The sequence below is a fragment of the Piliocolobus tephrosceles genome, chromosome 6, assembly GCF_002776525.5.
Source record: "Piliocolobus tephrosceles isolate RC106 chromosome 6, ASM277652v3, whole genome shotgun sequence".
NCBI lineage: Eukaryota > Metazoa > Chordata > Mammalia > Primates > Cercopithecidae > Piliocolobus > Piliocolobus tephrosceles.
The window spans coordinates 75640778-75652633 of NC_045439.1; the positions used below are offsets into that span (position 1 = coordinate 75640778).

At 42.9% G+C, this 11856-nt stretch overlaps 1 protein-coding gene across 1 annotated transcript in view; it reads left to right on the top strand.

Moving 5' to 3' along the window:
• LEO1 (LEO1 homolog, Paf1/RNA polymerase II complex component) overlaps positions 1-11856 on the top strand; it is a 39285-nt gene that overhangs the window by 12357 nt on the left and 15072 nt on the right. Inside the window, exons 3-7 of the mRNA XM_023227214.1 lie at positions 2630-2734; positions 4374-4468; positions 5067-5212; positions 6256-6340; positions 10664-10758. Coding sequence (XP_023082982.1) covers positions 2630-2734; positions 4374-4468; positions 5067-5212; positions 6256-6340; positions 10664-10758 — 526 coding nt within the window. The remainder of the gene's footprint in view (positions 1-2629; positions 2735-4373; positions 4469-5066; positions 5213-6255; positions 6341-10663; positions 10759-11856) is intronic.

Genomic DNA, 11856 nt, shown 5'->3' on the forward strand with positions numbered 1-11856 from the left:
TAGGTGATTGATTATATTAATTATATTTTGATCCTATCTTCTTAGCTTAAATAGCATCTAACACACACCTCACAGGACAGCATTCAAAAACCACATCTTGGTGTTATTAGAAGAGGAGGGCAGCATATTTCCAGAGATGAATATAGATCTGTGTAGACTATGGGACTGCAGTAAGTTTTGAATAACTAATTCAGAGTAGAGGCTTTTTTTTTTTTTTTTTTAATACTTTAAGTTCTAGGGTACATGTGCACAATGTGCAGGTTTGTTACATAGGTATACATGTGCCATGTTGGTTTGCTGCACCCATTAACTTGTCATTTACATTAGGTGTATCTCCTAATGTTATCCCTCCCCCAGCCCCCAAACCCCTGACAGGCCCTGGTGTGTGATGTTCCCCGCCCTGTGTCCAAGTGTTCTCATTGTTCAATTCCCACCTATGAGTGAGAACATATGGTGCTTGGTTTTCTGTCCTTGTGATAGTTTGCTGAGAATGATGGTTTCCAGCTTCATCCATGTCCCTCATGTCCCTGCAAAGGACATGAACTCATCCTTTTTTTTTTTTTTTTCGTTTTGGAGACGGAGTCTCGCTCTGTCACCCAGCCTAGCCTGGGAGTGCAGTGGCACGATCACGGCTCACTGCAAGCTCCGCCTCCCAGGTTCACGCCATTCTCCTGCCCCAGCCTCCAGAGTAGCTAGGACTACAGGCGCCCGCCACCATGCCCAGCTAATTTTTTGTGTTTTTAGTAGAGATGGGGTTTCACTGTGTTAGCCAGGATGGTCTCGATCTCCTGACCTCATGATCTGCCTGCCTCGGCCTCTCACAGTGCTGGGATTACAGGCGTGAGCCACCACACCCGGCCACTCATCCTTTTTATTTTTGAGACGGAGTCTCTGTCACCCAGGCTAGAGTGCAGTGGCACGATCTTAGCTCACTGCAACCTCCACCTCCTGGGTTCAAGCAGTTCTTCTGCCTCAGCCTCCTGAGTAGCTGGGATTACAAGCATGCACCACCACACCCAGCTAATTTTTGTATTTGTACTAGAGAGGAGGTTTCACCATGTTGGTCTGATTGGTCTCAAACTCCTGACCTCAGGTGATCTGCCCACCTTGGCCTCCCAAAGTGCTGGGATTACAGGCAAGAGCCACCATGCCCGGCCAAAAGTAGGGTTGTTTTTACTGTTATCAGAAAGAATCTTTAAGGCTTATGTACTACATCCCAAATACTAGCAGACCAGGTCAAGGGCAGGGTCATAGGAGGGAACCTTGTAGCTGATCATCCTGCTTATTATCTCTTACTAGTTCAACAGTGGTTCCATTGATTTTTGTGAAGTTTTTTTTTTTTTTTTTTTTTTTGAGACGGATTCTCGCTTTGTCACCCAGGCTGGAGTGCGGTGGCGCGATCTCGGCTCACTGCAAGCTCCGCCTCCCGGGTTCATGCCATTCTCCTGCCTCAGCCTCCCATATAGCTGGGACTACAGGTGCTCACTACCACACCCGGCTAATTTTCTTGTATTTTTAGTAGAGACGGGGTTTCACCGTGTTAGCCAGGATGGTCTCGATCTCCTGACCTCGTGATCCACCCACCTCGGCCTCCCAAAGTGCTGGGATTGCAGGCGTGAGCCACCGCGCCCGGCCCAATTTTTGTGAAGTTTTTAACGTAAACAATTGGACCTTCTAGAAATAATGATATATATGTTAGTTTCTTTCTAATATTTTTACCTTTTTTTCTCTGAAATTTGTCTTATGTAAATTTGATAATAAGTTTTAGTGCTACTTTTCTCATTTCTATCAAGTTTTTCTATTTGCAGAAGCCAGTATTTATTTATGTATTTATTTGAGACAGAGTCTCACTCTATTGCCCAGGCTGGAGTGCAGTGGTGAGATCTTGGCTCACTGCAACGTCCGTCTCTCACATTCAAGCGATTCTCTTGCCTTAGCCTCCTGAGTAGCTGGGACTACAGGTGCACGCCACCACACCTGGCTAATTTTTGTATTTGTAGTAGAGATGGGTTTCACCATGTTGGCCAGGCTGGTCTGGAATTCCTGACCTCAAGTGATCCACCCACCTCGGCTTCCCAAATTGTTGGGATTACAGGAGTGAGCCACCATGCCTGGCGCCAGTATTTATTTTAAGAATTCTATTTTTTAAATTAACACACACTAGAGTTGATTGTTTTTTTGGCAGGGGGGGTTCTGCATGTACAGCTTTATTCATGTTAACATATCTATAGATTTGTATAACCACCATCACAATCAGGATACAGAATAGATGTTACCCTGAAAAACTCCCTTATGCTATCCGTTTTGAGTCACATCTTTCTGCTGTCCCTAAACCCTGGCACCTACTGGTGTCTTTTCTGTCACTATACTTTTGGCTTTTCGAAAATGTCATATAAATAGAGTCATACAGTAAATATGTAGTCTTTCAGATTGGCTTCTTTAACTTGGCATATATCATTTTTGATTCATCCAGTTGGTTACATGTATCAGTAGTTCATTCCTGTTTATTGCTGAGTAGTAGTCCATTGTATGGGTGTATCACAATTTGTTTATCTCCAATATTGCTTTTAAAACACAAAATTCAACTAAGGCGACTGATTATGCAGAACTTCTAATTCTACCCTTATAGAATCTGCAAGAGGCAGTGATAGTGAAGATGAAGTTTTACGAATGAAACGCAAGAATGCAATTGCATCTGATTCAGAAGCGGATAGCGACACTGAGGTGCCAAAAGGTACCCCTATTATTATTATTTTTTATATATATATGTATATTTCCATACCTTTCTGCATTTAACTGTAGTGCATTTCTAACCCTGAGTGTGTTTATCCCAGATCACAAGACCCACAGAAGAGTGTGGATATACTCAGTGTACTCAGAGAAGTTATATAGCTGTGAGAAGCTGCTCATGCTTAATTAGTGGAATAAGAACCTGCTTCTTTGTAGTTTTTTTTTTTTTTTCCAAGACGGTCTCGCTCTGTCACCCAAGCTGGAGTGCAGTGGCGCAAGCTCAGTTTATTGTAACTGCTGCCTCCTGGGTTCAAGCAGTTCTCCTCCCTCAGCCTCCTGAGTAGCTGGAATTACAGGAACGTACCACCATGCCTGGCTACATTTTTTGTATTTTTGGTAGAGATGGGATTTCACTATGTTAGCCAGGTTGGTCTCGAACTCCTGATCTCAAGTGTTCCGCCCACCTCAGCCTCCCAAAGTGCTGGGATTACAGGTGTGAATCACTGTGCCCAGTCCGTTTATAGTTAGAGTGAATTCATTATTAGGGGGCTGGCCTTCTTCTTGGGGTGGAGGTTACAATGTCCATTCTTCAGTTTGAATAATGCAGTCTCAGTGTTTTGTTCCTAACAGATGAAGAAACTGATTCTTTGAGCTGTGAGTTAGATGAAGAGCTCATAAAAACCCCGTGTTGGCCAGGTGCAGTGGCTCACGCCTATAATCCCAGCACTTTGGGAGGCCAAGGTGGGTGGATCACTTGAGGCCAGGAGTTCAAGACCAGCCTGGCCAACATGGTGAAACCCTGTCTGTACTAAAAATACAGAACATTAGCGGGGCGAGGTGGTATGCATCTGTAGTCCCAGCTACTCGGGAGGCTGAGGCATGAGAATCGCTTGTACTTGGTAGGCGGAGGTTGCAGTGAGCCAAGGTCACACCACTATACTCCAGCCTGAGCAACAAGAGTGAGACTCTGTCTCAAAACAACAGCAACAACATCACCTACCACCACCACTACCACCACCACCTGGTATTATAAGTTGGAAGGATGAAAGTAGTTGTACCAGCCAGGTGTGGCAGCTTCCTTTTTCCTGCTTCAGCCTCCCAAGTAGCTGGGATTACAGGCACCCATCACCATGCCCAGCTAATTTTTGTATTTTTAGTAGAGACGGGGTTTCACCGTGTTGGTCAGGCTAGTCTCAAACTCCTGACTTCAAGTGATTCACCCGCCTTGGCCTCCCAAAGTGCTAGGATTACAGGTGTGAACCACTGTGCCTGGACTGTAATTTTGAATCTGGGATAGACGTATGGAAAATAGGTGTCTGTGGAGTGCTTGAGCCCCAACTTTGAGCATCTAGACTGTAGGAAACATTTGGGCTCCTGGGGAATAAAGGAAGGTGGGAGAACAAGGATGGTGAAAATGAAAGGAGAAATAAGTGCCTCCTGTGCAGCTTGCCTTTCACTAGATTTGCCCCCTTCCCTCTCCCCACACTGTCTGGTTGGGTCTTTTGAGAGCCAGGCTCAGCATTATGTTTTGGGTGGTTTTCTGATGCTGGTCCAGAAGCCTTGGGAATGTGCTGAAATGATGAGCTGTGAAGAACCTTAGTTACAGATAGTAACACTAATGCCTTTTTCCTTCTGCATTGAAGATAATGGTGGAACCATGGATCTATTTGGAGGTGCAGATGATATCTCTTCAGGGAGTGATGGAGAAGACAAACCACCTACTCCAGGACAGCCTGTTGTAAGTCAATTACTAACATGAACTTATTCAAGGCCAAGTATAAAGTTTCAAAGGTGAAGAGGCTCCTTTATTCTAAGAAAGGAAGTTGATAACTGAATTCTAGTACAAAAATACAATGAACAGATGACTTTCTTCATTATGTAGGGAACTCTTGGTTATAAGGGGAATGGAAATAATTGCCAAACGTGAGGTTGGTGTCATGCCTTAGGGGACTGAACTGTGAGGACTTGTGATTTGAGAACCATTGACTTGAATGTTTTTCTTGCTCATGCCAAGAAGTGTCTGCTATGTTGATAATCTTCTCTGGTTTTAATTGATAGAGTGACTTCATATTAAAGTGTTAATTTCACACTTTTGTTGATGAGTATTTGGAAGATAGATTTATCATAAAGGAGATAGTTTCTTGAACTGAGGTATCCAAATTGATCTTGTTTCCCATTTTGTGTGTGGGTGGGTTCGGATGGGGACTGGGGGCTTCTTTAGTCCTAAAGTGATATCTAATTATGTTTCTTGCACCCCAGAGTAATTAAAGTGTGGAGGTTGAAGGAAGCCATTTCTAAGGTCCCATCAAGCTCCAAACTTCTGATTCTTTCACTAGGATGAAAATGGATTGCCTCAGGATCAACAGGAAGAGGAGCCAATTCCTGAGACCAGAATAGAAGTAGAAATACCCAAAGTAAACACTGATTTAGGAAACGACTTATATTTTGTTAAATTGCCCAACTTTCTCAGTGTAGAGCCCAGGTAAGGAAATCAATCAAAATTTTTTCAGGATGTTGAATAGAAATACATAGAATGTTTATTTTTCTTATTTCGCATTGAGTTTACAAATCACAAAAATGGAAAATTGATCATGTATCTCTGAAAAAATTAGTCAAGCACATCCTGAGAGAAAAAGTATGTATTGGTAGGGGAGGCTTTTAATGCTATAACTGTTTTGAGCAGTTTGATACTTTCTTATGAATTAACAGACACCACAGGTCTTCAAGATACTTTTGTAAGTAGTACAACCTTGAAAAAGCTGAAATTGAAAGTGATGAAATTTGCTAGAGAAATGCCAGTGTCCATTGTAGCAACTAATGTTAGTCTAGAAAAGGTGATGATTTTGGACAATTAGACAGTGTTTGATGGGTATTATTTACTAAGTTTATTCAAACTCTTGTGCTTTAAAAATTTTTTTTCCCACAGGCACGATGATGTGGAAAACTAGAGCATATGTTGCCTATTCTTTGGCAGAATTACATAAGAAGAAGAAAGGATATTTTGAATATTTACCCTTGCTTGTACTTTATTTCAAGCAATATGTATTAACAACAAGTTTTAAGAAGTAAAATTATTGGCTGGGCATGGTGATTCACACCTGTAATCCCAGCACTTTGGGAGGCCAAGGTGGGTGGATCACCTGAGGTCGGGAGTTTGAGACCAGCCTGACCAACATGGAGAAACACCCTGTCTCTACTAAAAGTACAAAATTAGCCAGGCATGGTGGCACATTCCTGTAATCCCAGCTACTCGGGAGGCTGAGGCAGGAGAATCGCTTGAACCCGGGAGGTGGAGGTTGCAGTGAGCCGAGATCGTGCCATTGCACTCCAGCCTGGGCAACAAGAGCAAAACTCATCTCCAAAAAAAGAAAAAAGTAAAATTACTACTTCCTTGAAGTTAAGCATGAAGATATTGATCATTATGATTTTTTGATATAATGGTGTTTATTAATAGAGATATTATTACATAACAGTAATATTCTTTATAAAATATGATTAATAGTTTATTTGGAAAACAATTTGTAGACCTTTTGATCCTCAGTATTATGAAGATGAATTTGAAGATGAAGAAATGCTGGATGAAGAAGGTAGAACCAGGTTAAAATTAAAGGTACCATTTCATGCTTTTTCCTTTTATAAAGTAAAACCTGGAGAACTAACTTGAATCTTGAGCTTTTGAAAGTGATTTTTTTAGGCCGGGCACGGTGGCTCAAGCCTGTAATCCCAGCACTTTGGGAGGCCGAGGCGGGCGGATCACAAGGTCAGGAGATTGAGACCATCCTGGCTAATATGGTGAAACCCCGTCTCTACTAAAAATCCAAAAGATTAGGCCGGGCGCGGTGGCTCAAGCCTGTAATCCCAGCACTTTGGGAGGCCGAGACGGGCGGATCACGAGGTCAGGAGATCGAGACCATCCTGGCTAACACAGTGAAACCCCGTCTCTACTAAAAATACAAAAAACTAGCCGGGCGAGGTGGCGGGCGCCTGTAGTCCCAGCTACTCCGGAGGCTGAGGCAGGAGAATGGCGTAAACCCGGGAGGCGGAGTTTGCAGTGAGCTGAGATCTGGCCACTGCACTCCAGCTCGGGCGACAGAGCAAGACTCCGTCTCAAAAAAAAAAAAAAAAAAAAAAAAAAAAAAAAAATCCAAAAGATTAGCCGGGCATGGTGGCGGGTGCCTGTGCTACTCGGGAGGCTGAGGCAGGAGAATAGTGTGAACCTGGGAGGCGGAGCTTGCAGTGAGCCGAAATCCAGCCACTGCATTCCAGCCTGGGAGACAGTGAGACTCCGTCTCAAAAAAAAAAAAAAAGAAAGTGATTTTTTCACCTAACACTTCACTATATGGCTGTGTTCTTTTGATTGCTTTTGTTGACTATTAGGAGAAAATTTTATTGTACTAAATTCCCATGAATGCTTCTCTTTGATACCTCATACCATCTGGTCACACTATCCAAGGAGGGCCTCTAATCTTTTAAGTAAGGAGGCTGTAGGTTGAGTAGAAGTTTCATCTTTTTATTTTGAGCTACGGTCTTGCTCTGTCATTCAGGCTGGATTACAGTGGTACAAACACAGCCCTTGGCAGCCTCAATGTCCTGGGTTCAAGTGATCTTCCCATCTCAGCCTCCTGAGTATCTGGGACTACAGAAAACATGCCACCATGCCCAGCTTTTTTTTTTTTTTTTCCCGTAGAGATGAGGTCTTAGCTGTGTTGCCCAGGTTTATCTTGAACTTCTGAGCTCAAGTGATCCTCTGGCCTTGATCTCCCAAATTGTTGGGATTACAGGTGTGATCGCTACTGCACTTGGCCAAGTAGACATTTTAGAATTGAATTGTACAAGGGAACAAGAGGTGGTTGAATGCATGATACTGAAACCGGAATTATGCATTTTCAGTTCTTAAATCTGAAGGATTTCCCGTAAATGTCTTATTTTCCAGTGGGTATATATATATTTTTTGAGATGGAGTCTCGCTCTGTCGCCCAGGCTAGAGTGCAATGGCACAATCTCGGCTCACTGCAACCTCTGCCTCCTGGGTTCAAGTGATTCTCCTGCCTCAGCCTCCCAAGTAGCTGAGATTACAGGTGCGCACCACCATGCCCAGCTAATTTTTGTATTTTTAGTAGAGATGGGGTTTCACGATGTTGGCCAGGTTGGTATTGAACTCCTGACCTCAGGTGATCCACCCACCTCGGCCTCCCAAAGTGCTAGGATTACAGGTATGAGCCACCACACCCGGCCTTGGTACCTTAAATAGTATTAAATTGTTAGAAAGGGATAGTCTGGCATTTTTTAGGCGCTGAATTTTTATATTTTTAATAGTACCATCTCTTCAATGTGGTGGATTAACAACTACCTAAATAACCTTGGTATAAGATGGTTTCTATCCAAAAACTTTTCAGTAGACTTCACTACTCCTCTTAATAGAAATGCAAACCAAATAAGAAAATTGAGATAAACAGATGCCAATAATTTGTTCAAGATCACACAGTCAACGCATATAGTGCTTACACTGTTTTTTTGTTTTTCCTGTCCTCCCTCCACTACCCATCTACTCATCTCTGTTTATTAGCCCATCTGTTTATATTATTTCCTTGAGACATGTGGATGTTTTGATTTAGGCTTGTATCAATATATCTATTATATTTTTAGACCATGTGATACCAGATGCTAGTATGGGTATCAAACTTCGTAAATAAGGCTGGACATGGTGCCTCATACCTGTAATCCCAGTACCTTGGGAGGCCGAGGTGAGAAGACTGGCCCAGGAGTTTGAGACCAGCCTGAGCAACAGAGAAAGTCCTTGTTTCTATTAAAAATAAAAAAAATTAGCCGGCAGAGATGGTGCGTGCCTGTAGTGACAGCTACTCCAGGAGGCTAAGGTGGGAGGATTGCTTGAGCCCAGGAGTTTGGGGCTGCAGTGAGCTGTGATTGTGCCATTGCACTCCAGCCTGTGTGGCACAGCAAGACCCTGTCTCCCAAAAAAAAAAAAAAAAAATTTATAAATATGTATTTCACCCTAAAATTTCAGTGCATCAGACTATAAAATGTTGATGTTTAACATAAACTATTGTCTTAAAACCTTGGTGTGTGACAGAAAATAACCCTGGACCCTTATTTTCTTGAGTGATGTTTAAGACTAGGCTGACCAGTCTTAAAGCATGTTGTAGTTAATTCTTTAAGAACAAGGAACCATGGAACCAGGTACAGCTTATGTACCTCTCTGAGGTTCCCCTGTCTTCAGAAATACTATTATGTGTCCTTCATCCCGATAGATTAGGACCTAGCAATGTGTCCTATTATAGAATAATTACTATTTGAATCACTTTATGTAATAGGAAGCATTTTTTTAGAATGGCTTCTTGATTAATAATGGCCTATTCGTTTTTTGTTTTTGTTTTTGTTTTTTTTTTTGAGATAGAGTCTTGCTCTGTCGTTGCCCAGGCTGGAGTGCCGTGGTGCAATCTTGGCTCACTGCAACCTCCGCCCCCTGGGTTCAAGCGATTCTCCAGCCTCAGCCTCCCAAGTAGCTGGAATTACAGGCACGTGCCACCACACCCGGGTAATTTTTGTGTATTTTTAGCAGAGATGGGGTTTCACCATGTTGGCCAGGCAGGTCTTGAACTCCTGACTTCAGGTGAGCTGCCTGCCTCAGCCTCCCAAAGTGTTGAGATTACAGGTGTGAGCCCCCCGCCTGGCGTATTTGTGTATTTATATGTGGCCAACCTATCGTATGAGAGGGAAGACAGGAATAGTGACAGATTGTTTTGTTTTCATTCCTTACTAAGGAAAATTTCAAACATACGTCAATATATTAAGAACAGTATAATGAACTCTCTCTTGTGCCCGTGACCCACTTCAACAGTCGTCAAGTTAACAATCTTTTGTCATCTCCATATTCCCCACCCCAGCTTCCCCAGACTATTCTGAAACAAATTTCAGGTATGATGTCATATTTAATTCATGAATATTACGGAGTTATTCAGTCAGCATACTTTATAGCTATTTGTGAGGAATAAATAGGGAAAGAAGAAAAACCGGAAGGGGGAATCATTAGGACCCAGTTGCACAGACATTTGCAACTAAGGGAGTGGAGATGCAGACGATCTCCTTGGGACTGGGAGCAGCTGTGTTTAGGATTGACACTGGGGGAACAGGCAGAGGGAAGCATGGTCTTGGCATTGGCAGTTTTCACACTGTTGGCATCTCTCTGTCTGTTGCCAGCTTCATTCTCATTCTTTCTATCTTGTCTGTCCTGTTTTTACTCTCATTGTCATTTTAGTGGGTTTCCAGGAGGCAGCAGTGATAAACTGCATGCATCCTGGAGGTCCCACTGACTTTAATTTCAGTAACAGTGGTTTTCATTTGCCAACTCTGTCTGGTGTTTCTCCACCATGCAGGTAAGATAGGCTCTAAAACTATTGAAATCTGGGGTTTTAATTTTCATAGGGTACTTATTTATCCTTGCTCATATATGGGAAGTTTTTCTCTTTGTGCCAATTGGCAGAGTTTTTGGTCTCATTTTTCTAGAGTTTTTAGCTCTATGAGAGAACCTGCTTTATATAGGGGTTTCAGTTCAAAATTTCTGCCTCACATGGACTCAAGTTTTATCGCCTGTCCCTTGTAATTCTTACTGTGTCTTAACGTATCTCGAGGTTACTGTACATTTAGTATCTGCCATCTGCTCAAATGCTCTAAGCTTTCTGTGATTCTGATACTGGGAGTTCAGAAATTCACTTAAGTGTATTTTTTCCCCTGTTTTAATTTATCCAACATCTCTAGGTGATTAAGAGGGTTTCAGTGTTGTTCATTTTCCTGCCACACATACATCTGTCACCTCTGTATGCTTATTCTGTGATTATGTGCCTCTTAAGGAAAAAAAAAGATTCATAGAATCATTTAAACTGTAATTTTCTAAAGTACTTGTGTTGTGAAACAGGTAGAAAATACTATAAGATGGAGGATACGCCGGGATGAAGAAGGAAATGAAATTAAAGAAAGCAATGCTCGGATAGTCAAATGGTCAGATGGAAGGTGAGCACAAAATGCCTGAAGGGTATTGACATACCCAGAATGGGTCAGAGGGATCAAGTTTTGAAATACTTTTTATTTTTAAATTTATTATTATTAGTTTTAGAAATGGGGTCTCACTCTGTTGCCATGTTGGAGTGCAGTGACATGATAATAGCTCAGTGGAGCCTCAAACTCCTAGTCCTAAGTGATCCTTCCACCTCCCAAGTAGCTGGAACTACCTGGTGTGTACCACCCTGCATGGATTATGGGAAAAAAAAAAAAAAGCCTGCGCACGGCGGCTCGCGCCTGTAATCCCAGCACTTTGGGAGGCCAAGGTGGGTGGATCACGAGGTCAGGAGTTCAAGACCAGCCTGGTCAAGATGGTGAAACCCTGTCTCTACTAAAAATTAGCTGGGTGTGGTGGCAGATGCCTGTAATCCCAGGTACTCTTAGGAGGCTGAGGCAGAGAATTCCTTGAACCCAGGAGGTGGAGGTTGCAGTGAGCTGAGATCGCACCACTGCATTCCAGCCTGGGCAATAGAGCAAGATGTCGTCTCACACACACACACACACACAGAAAAAACCACTTCGTAGACACAGTTCTCCATAAGTTGCTTAGGCTGGTCTTGAACTCCTGGGTCAAGCGATCCTCCACCTCCCAAAGTGCTGGGATTAAAGGCGTCAACCACCGTGCCTGGCCACAAATTGACATTTTAGAAAAATTGCCCTTCACTGGGACTGTAGTAGAGCCTGGTAAATGTCCCAGCATGTGTTACTTCTTTGTAGTCAGTCAGTTTTTCTCATTATGACTTATTTTCTTTCCTTCTGAATTCTATTTAAAGAGAGAGAGCAGCAGTTGAATCACCTGTTTTGTTTTGTTTTTTTTTCCCTTGAGATGGAGTCTTGTCTTATTGCCCAGGCTAGAGTGCAGTGGCACGATCTTGGCTTACTGCAACTCCACTTCCTGGGTTCAAGCAGTTCTCCTGCCTCAGCCTCCCGAGAGCTGGGATTACAAGTATGTGCCACTACGCCCAGCTGATTTTTGTATTTTTAGTAGAGATGGGGTTTCACCATGTTGGCCAGCCTGGTCTCAAACTCCTGACCTTGTGATCACACCCG